The sequence below is a fragment of the Mustela erminea genome, chromosome 19 (assembly GCF_009829155.1).
Source record: "Mustela erminea isolate mMusErm1 chromosome 19, mMusErm1.Pri, whole genome shotgun sequence".
NCBI lineage: Eukaryota > Metazoa > Chordata > Mammalia > Carnivora > Mustelidae > Mustela > Mustela erminea.
Window position 1 is genome coordinate 14,407,858 of NC_045632.1, and position 19,838 is coordinate 14,427,695.

Sequence of the window (19,838 nt, forward strand, 5' to 3'; positions counted from 1 at the left end):
CCCTCTCAGCCCTTGCGACAGCCCCCTCCCCTGCCTCCACCTCCCAGCCCAGCCCCAGCCAGGCACTCCCCCTCACACTCCCAGCTCCTCTGACGAGGACACACACACACTCAGATGTCATCCACGCACAGAGGCTGGGACCACAGGAGGCATGCAGAGGCACGCTTCTGGCCCACGGACCCACTCGACAAGCCGGATCAGGAGCGCCATTCCTGCAGAAAGTCAGAAACCAGAAAGGGGAGGACCCAACTGGGTGGGCATCCCGGAGGTGGGGGGCGGATAGCCGCCTGCAGACGTGGGTCCTCATAACAAAAACGACCCACGCGGGCAAAGAAACAGGACACCAAGGTCTGGACACTCCCAGGGGTGTCCCAAGACCTGGGTTGGAAGCCTAGCTCTACCTCCAACAGCGTGATCTTGCAAGTGACTGGCCTCCCTGAGCCTCAGTTTGCCCATCTCTAAGATGGGAATATGAATAGAACCCATTTAGTAGGCCAGAGGGAGGATGTCTTAGGTCAGGGAACATGCAGTTCTTCGAACAGGGTAACACAGCTGACAAGGAGCCCTTGAGTTTTTGGGCCTGGTCTGTCTGTCCCTCATCTGTGTGTCTCGCATGGCTGTCTCCCTCTGGTGGGACTGTGCGGCCTAGTCCTTGCAGATAGATTTGGTGCCCTGTGTTGGTTTGTCCATTTCCCAGCCCCTCTGTTTTACATGTGGTGGTGGGGGATCTCTGCAAGCATGGGCTTCTGTGCTCTGGGCCATTCTGTTTGTGTACTGGTATGTTCCTCCCTACCCCTGTTGTCCAGTCCCATCCTTCCCCTCAACGCTACTGGCCTGGCCTCAACGCCTCCACTCGGCCACAGGGATGTTTCTGAAACTCACATTTGTCCCTCTCCTGCTTAACCATGACTCCCCATGTGCTGGGGCTGAGCTCCCAGCCCCTCAGCCTGGCTCTCAGGGTCTTCCCTGAGCTGTCTCATGGCTGTCCCATTTCAGGGACAGCCTTAGCTGTCCTCAAGGTCCTCTTGGACATCCCCCTTCCAGCAGTTAGTTACTAAGTCCCTGTGGAGGACCCAGCTTCACAGCCATCTCTCCTCCCTCTGACCTCACACTGTCCCAGCCTGTCCTCCTCCCTGGTCTCCCAGCCACCACGACGCTCCCTCCCTCTAACCTGTCACCAGCAAGACAAATGTTTCTCAACCTCAGATGGGACCTTTCCCCTCCTTTGCCCCAAACCTTCCAAGATAAAAATCTCAAACAGCTACCCTCAGGCCCTCTGCTGTCCCTGTCCCCTTGTGCCTCCCTTTCCTGTCCCCAGGCTTCTCTCCCATCTCACATCCTCCGGCAGCCTTGTGGCTGTGTGCCTTGCCAAGTGGAATCCGTGTTTGCCCACTCAGGAACAATTAGCCGAGCACCTGCTACATGCTTGCAATCGACTTCCAAGTGCATTTAGAACAATGAGAGGGACAGGTGGACAGAAATGTTTCCGTGAGGGGGGCTGGGGATTCCCCAGTGGGCAAGGTGAGCATCTGCCTCATGGAGCTCGTATTCCAAAGGGAAGGGGAGAGATCATCAGGACCAGGTAAAACATTTATGAGGGCGTAATATGCACAGTGCAGGGAAACAAAGCAGGAGAGGGAACAGCAAAAGGGTGAGATTGCCATTATAAATGGGGTGGTCAGGGAAGACCCCTCTGAGGCTGTGATTAAGATCCGAAGTAAATCAGGGCTGCCTGGGTGGCTCAGTCATTAAGCGTCTGCGATCTGCTCAGGTCATGATCCCAGGGTCCTGGGATGGAGCCCCTGCTTCTCCCTCTCCCTCTGCCTGCCTCTCTGCCTACTTGTGCCCTCCCTCTCTCTCTCTCTGCCGAATAAATTAAAAAAAAAAATAGATCTGAAGCAAATTAGCAAGTGATACATGGGGGAAAGGGCATTCTAGGCAGAAGGAATAGCTAGTAGGAAGGTCCAGAGGCAGGCATGTGAAGAACTTCAAGGAGATGGGTGTCTGAAATGGGTAAGATTAGGGAGGGCGTTGGCCCAGCAAGGAAGACACAGGACATTAGTTTTGGGTGCACAGCATAGCGATACGATATTTGTATCTACTTCCAAATGATTACCACAATGAGCCCAGTTAACGTCTGCCACCACACAGATACAGAAGTTTTCTTATCTTGTGGTGAGAAGTTCTTTTTTATTTTTATTTTTAATTTTTTAAAAGATTTTATTTATTTGACAGATTTTATTTATTTATTTATTTATTTTTAAAGATTTATTTATTTGACATGTAGGTAGAGAAGCAGGAAGAGGGAGAGGAGGAAGCAGGCTCCCTGCTGAGCAGAGGGCCTGATGTGAGATGTGATGTGATGCGGGGCTGACCCCGGGACCTAGGGATCATGACTTGAGCTGAAGACAGAGGCTTTAATCCACTGAGCCATCTAGGCGCCCGAGAAGTTCTTTTAAAAAAAAGACTTATATTTTTAAGCAATCTCTGCACCCAGCATGGGGCTCGAAATTATAACCCCAAGATCAAGAGATGCACGTTCTTCCAAGTGAGCCAGCCAGGTGCCCCATGATGAGAACTTCTAAGACCAACTCTCTTAGCAAATTTCAAATATGCAATATGGTATTTATTTTTTTTTTTTTTAAGTAAACCCTACTCCCCGACTTAAAGCTCAAACTCAGGACCCCATGATTAAGAGTCACATGCCCTACCGACTGAGCCAGCCAGGGGCCCCCACAGTAGTGTTAACTTTAGGCTCTATGCTGTATATTACATCCCTATTTCCACGAGTTTGGTTTTTTTTTAGATTCCAAACCTAAGTGAGATCATACAGTATTTGTCTTGTCTGACTTACTTTACTTAGCGTGATGCTGTCAAGGTCCATCCAAGCTGTTGGAAATGGTGGGATCTTCTTTTTCATGGCAGAATAATACTTCGTCATTTACGTGTGTGTGTGTGTGTGTGTGTGTGTGTGTGTGTCACATTCTCCTTATCCATTTATCTGCTGATAGCCACAGGGGTTGTTTCTGTTTTGGCTACTGGGAAGAATGCTGCCGTGAATACGGGAGTGCAGATCTCTCTCTGATACACTGATTTTGTTTCCTTTGGATATGTACCCAGAAAGAGGATTGCTGGGTCAAAAGGTAGTTCTATTTTTAATTTTTTTTGAGAAACTTCCACACTTCTTTCCATTATTGCTATACCAATTTATCTTCCCACCAAAAGTGTGGGAGAGTTCCTGCTGTGGGGAAGGGGGTCTTTGAGCAGGGGAGAGACCTGGTTTGATTTGGCTTCAGAAGACCCCGCTAAGACCAATAAGTGAAAGGTTGACGGGAAACTTTCCAACAGAGAGATCAGGACCTGGCCATAGTTTACTGCCACATGATGGCCCAGGAAGAGACCTAGCACTCCCAGTGTGTACCTCTTGCCACTCTGAGTCCGAATCTGATCTAATTCCCACTTTATTATTTCTTTTCTAAAGATTTTATTTACTTATTTATTTATTTATTTATTTATCAGAGAGAGAGAGAGAAAGAGAGAGCAAAGCAGGGGGAGCTGCAGGCAGAGGGAGAAGCAGGTTTCCGGCTGAGCAAGGAGCCCCATGTGGAACTCGATTCCAGGTCCCCAGGATCATGACCTGAGCTGAAGGCACACGATTAAATGGCAGAGCCACCCAGGTGTCCCTAATTCTCACTTTACGGGGTATTCCTGGAATGGAAAGACATCTTGAATGGCACCACAGAGATGGTGTCAGCCAAAGCCAGGATGTGAAAATTTGTACAGGGCAAAGTGACCTAGTTTCTTAAGAAACAAGTGGTGTACACAAGTTGAGGAATGGCTACAGATTTCAAAGACCAGAGAAGTTCACGGGAAAGCATCCTGTGGTGAATTTTGGGCTCCTTGTTAGAACAAACCCAACTACCAAGTATACTTTTAAGATTGTTAGGGAAACGTGAATATGGAGACCACAGATTCGGTAATAGTGAGTGGGGTGAAACACGTGTTCATTGGGCCTTTTAAAAAATTGAAAGGGGGGCTCTCTGCTCTTCCCCGTTCGACAGACAGCCGCATCTTCAGGTGCAGTGCCAGCCGCGTGCCCGAGACACGATGGTGAAGGTCGGAGTGAACGGATTTGGCCGTATTGGGCGCCTGGTCACCAGGGCTGCTTTTAACTCTGGTAAAGTGGATACTGTCGCCATCAATGACCCTTTCATTGATCTCAACTACATGGTCTACATGTTCCAGTATGATTCTACCCATGGTAAATTCCACGGCACAGTCAAGGCTAAGAACGGGAAGCTTGTCATCAATGGGAAGTCCATCTCCATCTTCCAGGAGCGAGATCCTGCCAACATCAAATGGGGCGATGCTGGTGCTGAGTATGTTGTGGAGTCCACTGGGGTCTTCACCACCATGGAGAAGGCTGGGGCTCACTTGAAGGGCGGGGCCAAGAGGGTCATCATCTCTGCTCCTTCTGCTGATGCCCCCATGTTGGTGATGGGTGTGAACCATGAGAAGTATGACAACTCCCTCAAGATTGTCAGCAATGCCTCCTGTACCACCAACTGCTTGGCTCCTCTGGCCAAGGTCATCCATGACAACTTCGGCATTGTGGAGGGACTCATGACCACCGTCCATGCCATCACTGCCACCCAGAAGACTGTGGATGGCCCCTCTGGGAAGCTGTGGCGTGACGGCCGAGGGGCTGCCCAGAACATCATCCCTGCTTCCACTGGTGCGGCCAAGGCAGTAGGCAAGGTCATCCCTCAGCTGAATGGGAAACTCACTGGCATGGCCTTCCGTGTCCCCACCCCCAATGTATCTGTTTTGGATCTGACCTGCCGCCTGGAGAAAGCTGCCAAATATGATGACATCAAGAAGGTGGTGAAGCAGGCATCAGAGGGCCCCCTTAAGGGCATCCTGGGGTATACTGAGGACCAGGTTGTCTCCTGCAACTTCAACAGTGACACCCACTCCTCTACCTTCGATGCTGGGGCAGGCATTGCTCTCAATGACCACTTTGTCAAGCTCATTTCCTGGTATGACAATGAATTTGGCTACAGCAACCGGGTGGTGGACCTTATGGTCCACATGGCCTCCAAGGAACAAGAGCCCCCTGAACCACCAGCCCCAGCCAGAACAAGAGGAAGAAAGAGGCCCTCAGCTGCTGGGGAATCCCTGCCGCAACTTATCCCCTAAAACACTGAGAATCTCCCAACCTCCACTGTTTCCATCACAAACCCCCTGAAGAAGGGGAGGGGCTTGGGGAGCCCTACCTTGTCATGTACCATCAATAAAGTATACTGTACCCAGCAAAAAAAAAAAAAAAAATTAAAAGGGGGAGTGGCGCCTGGGTGGCTCAGTCCCTTAAATGTCCCACTTTTGATCTAGGCTCGGGTCATGGTCTCAGGATCTACCGGGGACATGGTGATGGGACTGCCAGAGAGTTCTCTCCCTCTCCCCCTGCCCCACTCATCCCATGCTCTTGTGCTCTCTCTCAAATAAATAAATCTTTCTTAAAAAATATTTTATTTGGGGTACCTGGGTGGCTCAGTGGGTTAAAGCCTCTGCCTTTGGCTCAGGTCATGATCTCAGGGTTCTGGGATCGAGCCCCGCATTGGGCTCTCTGCTTGGCAGAGAACCTGCTCCCCTCTCTCTCTCTGCCTGCCTCTCTGCCTGCTTGTCATCTCTGTCTATCAAATAAATAAATAAAATCTTTTTTTTTTTAAAGATTTTATTTATTTATTTGACAGAGAGAGATCACAAGTAGGCAGAGAGGCAGGCAGAGAGAGGAGGAAGCAGGCTCCCTGCTGAGCAGAGAGCCCGATGCGGGACTCGATCCCAGGACCCTGAGATCATGACCTGAGCCGAAGACAGCGGCTTAACCCACTGAGCCACCCAGGCGCCCAATAAATAAAATCTTTAAAAAAATTTTTAAAAATATTTTATTTAATGGGGCGCCTGGGTGGTTCAGTGGGTCAAGCCTCTGCCTTCGGCTCAGGTCATGATCTCAGGGTACTAGGATCAAGCCCCTCATCGGGCTCTATGCTTGGCAGAGAAACTGCTCTCCTCTCTCTCTGCCGGCCTCTCTGCCTACCTATGATCTCTCTCTCTCTGTCAAATAAATAAAATCTTTTAAAAAGTATTTTATTTATTTATTTGACAGAGAAAGAGAGAACCAGCAGGGGCAGCAGGCAGAGGAAAAGGGAGAAGCAGGCTCTCTGCTGAGCAAGGAGCCTGATGTGGGGCTTGATTCTAGGACACCGGGATCATGACCTGAGCCGAAGGCAGCCGTTTAACCCACTGAGCTGCCCAGGAGCCCCTCAAATAAATAAACCTTTTAAAAAAAATCTGAGGGGGGCCCTGGGTGGCTCAACGGATTAAGCCTCTGCCTTTGACTCGGGTCATGATCTCAGGGTCCTAGGATGGAGCCCCATATCGGACTGCTCAGCAGGGAGCTTACTCCCCCCACTCTGCCTACTTGTGATCTCTCTCTCTCTCTCTGTCAAATAAATAAATAAAATCTTTTTAAAAAAAATTGAGGGGTGTCTGTGTGGCTCAGTCTGCTGAGAGTCTGCCTTCGGCTCAGGTCATGATCCTAGGTCCTGGGATCGAGCCCCTCACCGGGCTTCCTGCTCAGTGGGGAGTCTGCTTCTCCCTCTGCTTCTGCTTCTTCTCTCTCTCTCTGATGAATAAATAAATAAAATCTTAAAAAAAAAATAAAAAATTTTTAAAAAATTGAGAGGGGGAATTACTGCTTAATATGTGAAGAGTCTTTTTGGGGGGATAATAACCATCTTTGAGGAAAATGGTGATGGTCACACAGATTCGTGTGTTTAACGCCATGGCTTACACACTTAGGTATGGTTAAAATGATAGTTACATGTATCTTAGTGCACACACACAGAACTGAAGACCACACTCATTCTACATTTTCCTTTTCGGGTTCCATAATTCCTATGAAGCCCTCCTGAGTTTAGGTTTTTCTTTTCCTTGCTACTGAAACGATCCTGACTCAATGCCAGCTTTCATACCAATGCAGCACACGGTCCATCCCTCCCTGAGGGAGTCTGATGGTATTTCTCGTTCCAGACTTCCCTCCGTGTGAATTTTAATAAATAAATTAATTGATTGATTAATAGCAATCTCTACGGCCAGCATGGGGCTCCAACTCACAACCCCAAGATCAAGAGTCTTACCCTCCACCGACTGAGCCAGCCAGGGGCCCTGCGTGAAAAACTTTAAACAAGGAAACTCGGGCACCTGGGTGGCTCAGTGGGTTAAGCCTCTGCCTTCGGCTCAGGTCATGATCTCAGGGTCCTGGGATCGAGCCCCACATCGGGCTCTCTGCTCAGTGGGGAGCCTGCATCCCCCCCCCCTGCCTTCTTGTGATCTCTGTCTCTCTGTGTCAAATAAATAAATAAAATCTTTAAAAATAAATAAACAAGGAAACTTGCAGCTAATGACAAATGCTTTGCTGAAATACCCAGGGAAGATGAACCAATGTCTGCCGTTCACTTTAAAACACCTAGACAGTGCTGGACGGACAGGGGGATGGCAGCGTGCTCAGTGGCGGGTCAGACTGCCCGTGGGAGAGCCCAGGGGCTGCACCTCGCGGTATCCCTGTTTCATTCCCTCAAGCTTGCTGGAAAACTGTCAGAAGATGTTGGGGCCTGGGGGAAATGTCCTTCACTATTAGAAAGGCATATTCAATGATTTTATGGAATTTGGTGTTTAAAAAAAAAAATTATTTATTTTTAGAGAGCCCCTGAGTGGGGGGAGAGAAAGAGGGAGTGGGACAAGCAGACTCCCAGCTGACCTTGGAGTCCGATGTGGGGGGCTCTATCTCACGTCCCTGAGATCATAACCTGACCCAAAACTGAGAGTCGACCCTTAACGGACTCAACCACTGAGGTGCCCCTGGGATTTGCTTTAAAATAATAACGGTGGGGGGCACCTGGGTGGCTCAGTCCTTAAGTGTCTACCTTCAGCTCAGGTCATGATGCCAGGGTCCTGGGATTGAGTCCCACATCAGGCTGGCTGCTCCTCTCCCTCTCCCACTCCCCCTGCTTGTATTCCCTCTCTCACTGTCTCTCTCTCGCTCTGTCAAATAATTAAATAAATAAATAAAAATCTTTTAAATAAATAAATAAATAACATTAATAACAGGGGCGCCTGGCTGGCTCAGTCTGTGGAGCCTGTGGTCCTTGATCTTGGGGTTTTGAGTTTGATCCCCATGTTAGGTGTAAAGTTAACTTAAAAATAAAAGCTAAAAAAAAAAAAATCTTAAAAAAAATAAAATAATGGGGCACCTGGGTGGCTCACTTGCTAAGCATCTGCCTTGGGGTCAGGTCATAATCCCAGGGTTCTGGGATCAAACCCCGCATCAGGCTCTCTGCTCAGTGGAAAGCCTGCTTCTCCCTCTCCCACTCCCCCGCTTGTGTTCCCTCTCTGGCTGTCTCTCTCTCTGTCAGATAAATTAATAAATAAAATCTTAAAAAAACAATAAAACAAAAACAGAACAGTTCTAAGAGAGTGTTAGAAATAAAACTAGCAGAATGTTGATGGCTATTGAATGAGAGGACAGGGGATGGCATGGGACTTCGCTCTCTACTTTTGTGCACTTGAAAACTTCCTTACTCGGTAATTAACAAATAAAAAAGTGTGTCTGCTTGCCTTGTGGAGGGAAGGCAGGAGGAAAAGAGCCTATGGAAGAGGCAGAGCTGGGTTAGGAATCGTGCTCCAGCAGCTTTCAGACTGGGGGAGTTCCCAGGGCCTGGATCAGGAGCATCACCTGCAGGCTTTCCCTAGCTGCAAACCCCCGCCCTCTCAGCACACCCCAAACCCCCAGCTCTGCCGACTACCTACCAGCTGCCTTCTCCCTGCCCACACCCCCTTCTCCAGATCAGCCTCACGGGAAGTAAGGCCCAAGACAGACCCCCCTCCCCCCACCTCCACATCTGGTAACTGATGTCAACAGCCAGGGCGGGCGGGGGCCCTGTTTTTTAGCTCCCGCCCAGCCTCGAGGGAGGGGCGGACCCCCCCATCCCCACCCCTTACTCACAATGACAGACACTGTCACAGGCACACCAGACCCTGCCATGGGCCAGAAATGAACTTTTATTGCAAAATGGGGACCTTCAAGTCACAAGGACGTCAGAGCTGGCCTCTGGCCCAACACAGGGAGCTGGAATCTGGCCCCTCCTTGGTCATCTAGCCACTTCCACCAGGTCTAACTGGGACTTGGGGACGGGAGGTGGGCCAGGGTACTGTGTGTGTGTGGGGGGGGTCAGGTTGGGGACGCCTTTAACAAAGTTACATAAGCGGGAGGGGGAGGTGTTTCTCTGATTGGAGGGTCTTGTGTGTGTGTGTGTGTGTGTGTGTGTGCGTGTGTCCAAGTTTACTTGTTTCCCAGGGCTATGTGTGCAAATGCACGCTGAGTGTGTAGTTATATTTGGGAGGATTTGAGGATCAAGGTGCTTGGAAAGGGGTGTCTTTGAGAGCTGAAGGCCTGGAAGAAGCTGGGGCTGTGCCCTCCCCCCTTCCCGGGAATGGTGTGTCTGGTGTCATATGTGTGCTGGCTGTGTGGTTCAGTGGTTGGGGGCATGCGGATGGCGACGGTCACGTGCCTGGATCATGGCATGCGTGCACGAGAGAGGGCACGTCGGAGCTGAAGACAGGGACGGTCTCTCTGTGCACGGACATGATCCAGGAAGGGGGATGTTCACCTCTGTACCAGGCTCCCAGAATTGCCAGGAGGCGGGGTGAAGAGGGCTTGTGGGCCCTGAACACCATGGCTGTTTTGGTGCCTTGTGAGGGGAGGGGCTGAACTCTGCACCTGGGCTGTGAACCCAGGGGGGCTGTGTTTGGACGAGAGGGTGTGTTATCTGGGACGGTGATCATGATTCCAGACGAACTAAATCTATGTCTATAGAAAGCCTGTGTGGCAGAGTTGCCCTGTGGCCCTCGTGGCCCTTGTGGCTGCGTGTCTCAGCAGCCACCTGGGCCGAGCGAGCAAGCGGAGTCCTGAGGATTTGTAGGCCGAGTACCCGCGTGGCAGACTCTAGAACACCTATAGGTGTATGTGTGTGTCTGCCTGGGGTGTAGACTTGTGGCTCTGGAGACACAACCATGTTCACGCCCACCAGCATGAGGAGGCCCCCACTTCCCACAGCTCTCTCCCTCCTCATCTGGTCCATACAGTGCTGGGAGGTTAGTGGGGCCGGACTTGCAGCTGGAAGGCTGGGGGGATGTTGAAAAGGCCGCTGACAGCTGGCTGGAGGCTCAGGGCCCCCGGTGGGCATGGGCTGTCCAGGGAGAAGGCCTGCAGGAGGGTGGTGAAAAGGAGGAAGAGCTCCGCCCGCGCCAGGCCCTCCCCGAGGCAGACACGCTTACCTGGAGGGAACGGGGAGATGGGACTGTGTCAGCCCTCCTCACACTCAGGCATGGGGAACCGGCAGGGGAGCAGGGACCAGCCCAGCACGTACCCAAGGAGAAGGGCAAGAATGCCTCCTGCTTCTGGAACCGTCCATCCGCATCGAGGAATCGGTCTGGGCTGAATTCCTCTGGCTGTTCAAAGACCTCAGGATCACGCAGGACAGAGCCAAGGAGGGGGAAGACCTCAGTGCCCTGCGGGGAAGCAATCATCAAATTACAAATAACCTTCCCCACCCAGGTTTGAGGATTCTCTAGTGCCCAAAGCACAAGGGCAGAATATTTCAAGGGCTTATTACCTGCCAGGCACGTTCTTAAGCATCTCATATATACTCTCTCTCTTACACAACAGCTACGTGCACCTTGTGCTCTCTCTCACACGCACACTCAAACATACACTTAAACTCACTAAATCTTTTTAACAAGTCTACAAAGTAATTTCTTTTTTTTTTTTTTTTTTTTTTTTTTCTACAAAGTAATTTCTAACATGATTTCCATTTGAAAGGCGGGAAAACCGAGGTCCCCCGAACTTACGCAACTTGCCCAGCGTAGCATCTAGACATGGGAGAGCTAGTTCTTTTTATACTGTGTTTTTAAATTGTGTTGTGATTCATCTGTGGCTGTCCTAAGCCGCCTGGCCTGGGTCCAGCTCTTTCCCACTGGACTCTTCCAGAGGTAAAAGCCAAGGGCGGGTAGGTGACGGCTGTCCGTGAGGGCTCCCCAGTGCAGGTCCCCGAGTGACTAGGATCCCAGGGTTGTGCAATGGAGGAGATGTGAGGGAGAGGGACCTCATTTGCCAGGGACTATGGCTAGTGGGGCTGAGCTGGGAAGGGGAGGGGGGCTCCAGGAGAAGACAGGGTTGTGCTACTACGGCTGTTAAAACAAGGCAGACAGCTATGGCTAGAGCAGATGCCCTGGGTGTAAATTCTGCCACTACCACTGTAGGCTGGGTGACCCTGGCAAGTCTTCTCAGCCTTCAAGGCGTTTCCTCATCTGTAAAATGGGCATGATAATGGTGTAGGGTTGCTCCAAAGATTCAACAAGGTACTAAGTCCATGAAGCATTTAGAATAATCCCTGGCGGAGAGCAAATGCTCAGTCATTGATGCCTGGGGTTCCGTAATCATGATTAAGAGTGGCCATAGTCACTGGGTTAGCCGTGGCTGCTGCTGCCAGGAACGGAGCACCTGGGGGAACCCCTAGGTCCTGGCACCAAGAGTGGAGCTGGTGTTTTGCAAGCATTATCCCGCAGGTTCCTTGAGATCCCAAGTTAATACTATTACTGTTCCTGATTTAGAAGAGGGGTAGGGGCAGATTCATGGGCTGAAGTGATTTGCTCCAGGTCCCAGTGAGAAAACACCAGGACAGGATCCTAACTGCTACACACTCAAGGAGGGAGCGAGAAGGCTCCTGGGGTTTCCTAGCGGACATCGCCCCCTAGTGGTGCTGGTGATGAGTTGCTCTCTAAGGGATGGCAGAAGCTGCTCAGGTAGAGGGAGGGCGGGGAGGCGAGAGGGAAGGAGGGGAGAGACTCATTTCATTGTGAGACTCCTTCCGCCCTCAGTTCTCAAATTGCTTCCCTGTCTGTCACCTGTCACCCCTGGCATGTGACTGTCCCAACCACCTTGGAAGGAGGTAGAAGTAGGCTATCCGCTGATGGGGATGGGGAAACTGAGGCCCAGAGACAGTCAAAAGCGGGAGAAAGGCACTCAGAAAGACAGAGGGACAGAGTTGCAGAGAAGAGGAACATGGTCATTGAGGAGACATGGAGACCAATAATCAGAATAATCAGACACACAGTCACAGAGAGGCAGCAGCGGAGACGGACATGGGGCGTGGCCGAGGGGCAGGCCCACCTGAGGCAGGGTGTACCCTCGGAAGCAGGTTGTCCTTGTGAGGGCGCGGGGCACTCCCATGGGCACCAGAGCCAGCAGCCGCTGCGCCTCGTGCAAAACGGCATCGGTGTAGGGGAGGCGGGCTCGGTCTCCGAGGCCTGGTGTGCGGCTGGCCCCCAGCTCCCGGATCAGCTCCTCCCGCACACGCTCTGCACTCAGGAAGAGGGGGACAGGAGGTCAGAGGTGGGGTTGGGCCCTGTGACTCTACCCTGGGAATCCCCATCTTACAGTGGCAGCGGGTGGGGGGAGGCTGGCCGGTAGGGAGGAGGAGGCCCGCAGGCTTCATTGAAACTAGGTCCCTAACATCCTGTGTGTGCTGAGCACAGGGTCTCTCCTTTCTTAACTCCCACAGCAATCCTGTGAGGTGGGTACCATTATGCGTCCCAATCGCCCAGATGAGGAAACTGAGGCCCAGAGAGCTGAAGTCAGAGTGGACTCCATTCCCTGGAGGCCACCAGACCCGAAGCCCCATCTTCCAGGTCAGTCCACCCCACTGGCTTGACAGCCTTTACTGCAGCTGCCTGACCCCCAAATCCTGGGCTTCCCTGGAACTCACGTCTGGGCCAGGTACCCTCCCATACTATCCCAGCTTCATGTCCTGCCTGGGCCCTGATGACCCCAGCTTTTTTTTTTTTTTTTTTTTTTTAAGTAATCTCTACACCCAATGTGGGGCTCAAAGTCACAACCCCGAGATCAGGAGTCACCTGCTCTACCCACGGAGCCAGCCAGGTGCCTCCCACCTTTAAGAAAACTCTTTACGCCCAACATACTTCTTGAACTCAGGACCCCAAGAGCAAGGACCCCAGTTTGCTTTTTATCTCCAGTCCTGAATTAGGTGTCTTGTGGCCTCCTGGATGTCTCCTGGCAGGTGGCCCAAGGCTCCTCACGCTTGTCCCATACTGGCCTCAGTGTCTCTCCTGAAACAGTTCTTCATTCCTTCTGTCTTCATCTCAGGGTAGTCCCACGGTCCCCTCATCCCCCAGTCCCCTGGGCCTCCTAGGTCGTGTTCTACTTGCCCACCCGGCCCCTCTTCCCTCCCAACAGCTTGGCCTAGGACTGTCCTCTCCTGCCCAGGTCCCTGTCCCGTCCTCCTGGCATCCTCTTGCACACCTTACCTCTTTCAGCCCCAAGGATTTTTCTAAAATGCTAATTTGACCCTGCCCTCCCCTGCTCAGCATCCTTCCATGGCTCCCTATTGCTCAGGATTAGGCATACAAGGTACCACCAAGGCGACAAGGCCCTGAGAGGTCTCCTGCCCCATTTCTCACTTCACTGCACCTCTCACTGCCTCTGGCAGCCTCCCCAGCTTCTCGCCCTTCAGGCACCCCTGATGCCAGGCTCATTTTCACTTCTAGGCCCCGGCTCAGGCTGTCTGTTTTCCTGAATGTTCTTCCTCTGGAGCCCTCACTTCCGGCCCCAGGGCTGGCTGGCGCAGAAGTCTCCTACCTTGGACCCGAGGGTACTTCAGCAGAAGCAAGAGGGTATAGCGGACCGTGGTGCTGACCGTGACCGTCCCGGCGAACAGCAGATAAATGACTGTCATCAGCAAGTTCTTGTCAGTCAGTTCTGTGCTTGGGTCATGCTGCTCCTGGGAGAAACCAGGCAGAGGGGCTCAGAGAACTCAGGCTGCGGGCAATAAGAGAGGCCCAGCAGAGCCACGCCAGCAAGTTCAAGCTTTGTCAGGGGGGTTTGTATAAATGTTTAGGCAAGTGGGGAAGTGGACTCTTGATATTAGTTCTTTTTGGTTGTGCTGTGTTTGAAAATGAAAGAGTGTGGCTGCTCTAAAAAAACAAACAGAATGACATGTGGTTAGGATGTGGAGAAGCGGGGACCCTCTCACCATCAGTGGGGCAGTCATAGGGCGCAGCTGCTATGGGGAATGGTATCAGGTCCCTTAAAAAAATTAAAATAGAATTACTATATGATTTAGCAATTCCCTTTCTGGGCGCATACCCCAACAAGCGAGAAGCAAGGTCTCTTAGGGGTATCGTGCACCCACGTTCCCAGCAGTGCTATTCGCAACAGCCAAACGGGGTAGGCACCCCAAGAGTCCACTGATGAATAGATAAGCCAAATGTGGTCTATCCATGCAGGGGAATAAGGATTCAGCCTTAAAAAGGAAGGAGATGCCGTCACGGGCTATGACACAGATGGCCCTCCAGGATAACACACCAAGTGAAATAAGCCAGTTGCAAAAGGGGTAAATACTGTGGGATTCCATTTCTGTGGGGTCCCAAGCATAAGAAAATTCAGAGATGGAAAGGTGGTTGCTAGGGGCTGGGGAGCAGGCCCAGGGAGCTGTTGTTTAACAAGTCAGAGTTTCAGTTTGAGAAGATGAGAAAAGTTCTGGAGACCATCTATACAGCAGATAGATTTCCAGCTATACCTCAGTAGGGGCTGGCCAGGCCACCAGCCCCGTTCAGGAGGTGCCCCTGACCCTGACCTTCCCCTACCTTTGCCATCTTTAGCAGGAATGCATCCACCACATCGCATGGTGGGGCTGAGCTGTCCAGGCTCTCCTTGTGTCGCTGCACCTGCTGGACGGCGAAGGTGGCCAGGACGCTCAGGTGGCCCAGGAGCTGTGTGTGGGGGCCCGGCAGGCGCTTCAGGAGCCGGGAGAACATCTCATAGGTCTGCAGGGGGAAGGGCAGCTGTTCCCACGGGGCCTGGCCTTGCACCAGCGTGGAGAGGTGCTCCGGGGGTTCCCTGGAAAAGGTGGCTGGAGAGGGGTCCCACCCACTTACCTGGCCCCACCGGGAGCTGACCCCCAGCACGGTGCCACCAGCTGCCCGGACCAGGGCCTGGAAGTCCTCGTCCTCGTAGGGGAAGCGGAGGCCGAAGGTGAGGGAGCAGATGATGTTGGAAGTGGCCTGAGCCAGCAGTAGGGAGGGGTCAAATGGCCGTCCTGTGGGGGAGAGGGTAGTTGGGGAGGGTTGTGCTGGAGAGGAGGCCAGCCTCTACCAGAAGGAGACAGGCATTGAGAGAGACAGATGGGGAAAGACAGACAGAGAAACAGACAGGAAAGAGACAGACGGATAGAGAGAAGGGAGAGACAGAGAAACAGACATGGAAAGAGAGACAGACTGGGAAAGACTTGGCAAAAGATAGATGGGGAGAGAAGAGGACAGAGCCGGAAGGTGGAGGAGGAGTCAGAGGTGGCAGTGAACAGAGCCCTCAGCCCAGCCCTGGACCTCCCCCGACCACCACTCAGGCATGTTGCAGGGGCCCCCAGGCTCACCCCACCCTGCTGACCTTCCATGCCCTGGAATGCCTCCACCAGACACTGGGCCTCCGCCTGAATCAGCTCCTCGCCTTCTCTCTTCCCCATGCCCAGGTCCCGCAGGGCCAGCATGGTACATCTCCGCAGCTGCCGCCACCGCTCCCCATTGGAAAAGAACACCCCTATGCAGAAGGCTAGACTCAAGGAGGGACCGGCCCTTCTTCCCATTCCCCAGGACTGCTCCCTCCCTCCCACTGAGGTGTCTGGAGGCGGATGCTGCAGGCCCTGTCCTGAGTCCATTCCAGCCTAGCCCAGGGTTAAGGACTCACTCAGTAGGTGCTCCATAAATGTCTAACCTTGGGGCAGAGGGTGACATTCTCCTGAGAAGCTGGTCACTGGGATTATCCAGGCTCCCTGGGTTCGTGATGAACCAGGATGAGTGAAGACTTCTTCCTCCCTCGCTCCCTCTCTCCCTTCTTTCCTTTCTTCCTTCCCGCCCTCCCCTCTCCCTCCCTCTCTCCTTCCCAACATTTACGAGCCCTATTGGGTTCCCTGCCCCATGTCATTTGGAAGCTGAACCAGGAGAGAGGGGAATGGAACTGACAATTTCCTCCTTTAGCTAAGGGTCTGCTCTGGACAAAACGTTGCTTCTCTGAGCTCAGGGTCTCATATGTATAATGCCAGGCCCTAGGGTCCTCCTGGAAGTCTCCTCCAGGGTGTCCCCAGACCACCCTCCCACTGTGTCCCAAACTGGCCTCAGCACCTCTCCTGTTCCTGTCTCAGTCCACTGTTCTGCGTACTCCCCCAACCCCGCCCTGCTCCTAGGCAGAGCCCTTCCCCACTTCCCCAGCCCCAGGACAGCACAGTCCCCAGCCTGGGCTCCTGCACAGTTACCCAAGGATCCTTCTAGCTCTGACTTATATCTTCCCTGCTTCCATCTATAGCCTCCAGAAAATCCCAAAGCTGAGCACTCTGGTGTGACTCAGGCCCTGTGTGACCCACTTCTCCAGCTTTGTTTCTCATCCTGCTACAACTGCATTGGTTTTCTCTCACTTCCTCAGTGGTGTCAGGATCCCCCCTCAAGGGCCTCTGCCCCCTCTGTTCCCTCTGCCTGGATCACTCACCTCTCCATCCTCACTGAACTAACTGCATTCATCCTCATATCTCACTGCAGTTGTCATCTCCTCCAAGAAGCCTTCCTTGATTTCTTCCAGTCTCTCTCTCCTCCCCCGACCTGGGCCAGTACAGTTCTCCTGTGTCCTGATCTTAAAGCTATACCTCTTATTTTAGAATTCTATTCCCTCCCTCCAGTCCCGTGACATGCCCACCTCTCCTACATGTAGGATGACAGGACACCACATCTGTCTTGGTCACCTCTGTGTCCACAGTAATAACTACGGGGCAAGGCATGATAAAAATTTGTCAACTGAATGAATGAATGCTTCTTCTCTCCCCTCCATGCTTTTTTTTTTTTTTTTTTTCACTCTTCTGCCTGGAACACCCTTCCTGTTCATCCTAGGAGTTGGCACCCAGGCAACCAGTCTTTCAAGACTTCCTGGACATCTCCCACCAAACAGGCTCGGTCAGACAACTCCTCTGGTCCCCGCAGTTCAGGGCTTCCCGTAGCCTGGCCCTGACCCCTCTGCCTTCCCCATCCTAGCCTGGCGACAGGTCCTTCTCCGTACTGGCCAACAAGCTCAGGGTCACAGCGGTGTCCTGACAGCGCCCCCAACACCAGCCTTCTACTTTCAGGCTTAGCAGAAACTAGTTTCTACACATTAAGTGGTCCCAGTGCCTAGAACACTCTTCTGATCCCTCCCAGTCCTGGGGGCTTCACCTGGAGCAGTAAGAACCCTGCAACATCTCACCCAGGCCACATTCAATCCTCAGGATGACCTAGGTAATAAGCACTATTAGCACCCCATTTGATGGGTGATGGATGAGGAAAATGGGCTCAGAAACACCAAGCTATGCTCAAAAGTCACACGGTAAATGGTGGCAGGCTCTGAGCCTCTGATCGAGGGAACCCACAGTCCCCAGCTCTGCTCATGACTCACCGTGGCCGTCAAAGCTCCCGTCCAGGGTCGCCAACATGCCCCGCCCACTGAACGCCTCAGCCTGACCTTCCAGGGCCTCCTGCACGGCCTCGTGCCCCACCAGGACCACCACACGCCGCCAGGGTCCCAGATACACGGTGAACACGGGTCCATACTTCTTACTCAGCTGGGGGCAGGGAGGGAAAAGGGGCGGGCGCCATGGGGCAAGCTATGGCCTCTTTCGGTGGAGGTGTCCCCATCATGGCCCTGTCACTGGGTGAGGCTCCTAAGAGGAACCCCTTCCCTTGCCCCAGACAGAAATAGCCCCCAAGGGGGCTATTTCAGTTCTCTTTTTGTACCAGGCTCCCAGTTCCCCTCCCCATAGAGTTCCCAACCCCTTGCCTCCTACAGAGCCCCAAGTGTGGACCCTGGGACAACCCAGAACCACCCCTCTCCCCTGACTCAGAAACACAGCAGCAAAATTGGGCAGTTGAGACTCTGGCCTCTCCCCATTCCTTGGCTCCTGCCCCACCCCCAAACTAGCCACTCTTCTATCATTTAGCTAAACCCTCAAGTTCTGGCTGAGGTGCCCAGTAGGGCACGTGCCCCATTTTTCCCCAAGACTCCCGTCCCCCTCCCCGTGTTCCGAAGTCCCTCAGACTCCTTTTGACAGAGAAACTCTGGCCTCTTCCTCCTCCTTGCCCCAAAGGTTAGAACGTCCTCAGTCTTCCTTCCCGTCCTCCTTCCCTGCCGCCACAGGGACTTCCACCTCCCTCCTAGCTCAGCGCTACACAACCGGGATTCTCAGCAGACACAGATCTGGAACCCTCCAGCCAAGCCTCCCCCCTCCTGCCAGCGACCCCAACCCCTTTTCTTCTCTGCCCCTCCCCAGCTGCCTCTTCCCCAGGGATAAACCCGCCAGCATCCCAGTCGCAAAAGGGCTCCTGCCTCTGGCTTGAATTCCCTGCTTCTATCACCTTCCCAGGATTCTGTGGCCCCCGCCACTCCCTCGCCGGGACTCCTGCCACTGGATCCTGCCTCCTCTTCCCCTGCTCTCATCCTCTCCAGGATTCCGCGGGCAGACTTCTCTGCCTCTTCTAGCCGGGGTTCAGCACACCAAGGTCCTTTCTCCCCAGCACCCCCCCCCCACCTCCGCACTAGACCTTCTCAGCTCTGGAACCCTGCTCCTGCCCCACCCCAGAACCCCCCAGCCCCTCTGCCCTTTCACCCTTGGCCTGCCTCCTCTAGGACACCCCAGGGCCTCTCTGCCCTTGGTGCTCCGCTGTCTCTCCTTGCGCACCCCCCTCTCCTGGCCCTGGCTCCCCTGCCCCAGCCGGGGCGTCCCCGCGGACGCTCACCCGCAAGAGCCCCGGGTACAGCGCCCCGGGCCGGAGCTGCAGGAGGTTCCCCAGCAGCGGCAGTGGCGTGGGCCCGGGGGGCAGGTGGCCTCGGGTTCGGGGCAGCGCCAGCGTAAGCAGCACCAGCAGCAGCAGCACCAGCAGCAGCGCCCAGGTGCCGGGCGTCTCCATCGCGGCAGGTCGGCTCCTTCGGCCGGTTCCCAGACGCTCCAAGCGGCGGGCGGGTCGGGGGCGGGAGCCAGGCGGCTCCTTCGGGGCGAAATCTGGCGGAGGGGGGCGGGGCACTGAGCCTCGCCTGATAAAGACAGGCGGGATTCTCTCCCCCGCCGCCGGATTTCTTTCTTCCAGACCACCGCGGCTGCTGGCTGCCGGCTGTGGGTACCGGCTCTTGCGAGGCTGTCTACCAGGTCAGCCAGGTTGGGGGGGGGGGGGCGGAGACAGCGCCCGGCGCCCCAGGTAGGGCGTGGGCACACTGGAGGAAACTGGAAGCCAGCGACTTTGCCTCCAGGAGGCCACACCCGGTGCCTGGAACGGTGACCCCACGCCGCCCTCCCCAGCTCCCACCTCCCTGCTCCAGGTTGTCCGGGTGTGATTTCCCAAGTGCGTGTGCGCGTCTTGGAGCCCGTTTCCTCCAGCATCCTTCGTCTTCACCACGAGGTTAAATCTGAAGTTCGGGAAGATAAATCGGTTGGCTCCAGGCCACGCAGCTAACAAGCGGCAGAGCTGGGATTTGAACTCAGGCCGTGGGAAATAATTGAATCATTCCTTCACTTAGCAGTTTCCTATAGTGGTTGGGAACATGATGTCTGAAGCCAGACTGCTTGAGTTCACGGCCTAGCTTCTGGGTGCCCGTTAACTCTTGTAAAAAGGGGATTGTTTTCAGGATTAATGGGTTC

The 19,838-nt window shown here is 53.6% G+C and overlaps 2 protein-coding genes and 1 long non-coding RNA gene across 4 annotated transcripts; 2 read left to right on the top strand and 1 right to left on the bottom strand.

Moving 5' to 3' along the window:
- The first annotated feature begins 4,016 nt into the window (after positions 1–4,016).
- On the top strand, positions 4,017–5,324 carry LOC116578765 (glyceraldehyde-3-phosphate dehydrogenase-like). The gene has a single exon (XM_032323229.1). It carries the CDS (start codon positions 4,108–4,110, stop codon positions 5,197–5,199), a length of 1,092 nt encoding a protein of 363 aa, XP_032179120.1. The 5' UTR covers positions 4,017–4,107; the 3' UTR covers positions 5,200–5,324.
- Positions 5,325–9,141: 3,817 nt separating this feature from the next.
- Positions 9,142–13,776, top strand: LOC116578768. Its single transcript, XR_004281044.1, has 3 exons — positions 9,142–9,230; positions 12,681–12,807; positions 13,684–13,776. It is a non-coding gene; the product is annotated as an uncharacterized LOC116578768 (long non-coding RNA).
- Positions 9,224–19,442, bottom strand: LOC116578762 (cytochrome P450 2S1). Of its 2 annotated transcripts, none has more exons than XM_032323220.1 (9): positions 18,943–19,442; positions 17,606–17,771; positions 15,581–15,730; positions 15,073–15,233; positions 14,782–14,961; positions 13,775–13,916; positions 12,290–12,477; positions 10,488–10,629; positions 9,224–10,324 (listed from the first exon to the last, which is right to left on the bottom strand). In XM_032323220.1, exons 1-9 carry the CDS (start codon positions 19,111–19,113, stop codon positions 9,900–9,902), a joined length of 1,725 nt encoding a protein of 574 aa, XP_032179111.1. In that variant the 5' UTR covers positions 19,114–19,442; the 3' UTR covers positions 9,224–9,899. The 2 variants fall into 2 exon arrangements, with proteins under 2 accessions (XP_032179111.1, XP_032179112.1); XM_032323221.1 differs by having other exon boundaries at positions 10,126–10,395; positions 18,943–19,439.
- Between the last annotated feature and the right edge of the window lie 396 nt (positions 19,443–19,838).

Bases quoted from the DNA above. Each gene is read 5' to 3' on its own strand.
- LOC116578762 (XM_032323220.1), bottom strand. From the start codon at position 19,113: ATGGAGACGCCCGGCACCTGGGCGCTGCTGCTGGTGCTGCTGCTGCTG. The intron at 17,772-18,942 runs GTGAGCGTCCGC...CCCTGCCCCCAG, and splicing joins TGTACCCGGGGCTCTTGCGG to CTGAGTAAGAAGTATGGACC. The intron at 14,962-15,072 runs GTAAGTGGGTGG...TTCCCCCTGCAG, and splicing joins TCAGCTCCCGGTGGGGCCAG to ACCTATGAGATGTTCTCCCG.
- LOC116578765 (XM_032323229.1), top strand. From the start codon at position 4,108: ATGGTGAAGGTCGGAGTGAACGGATTTGGCCGTATTGGGCGCCTGGTC.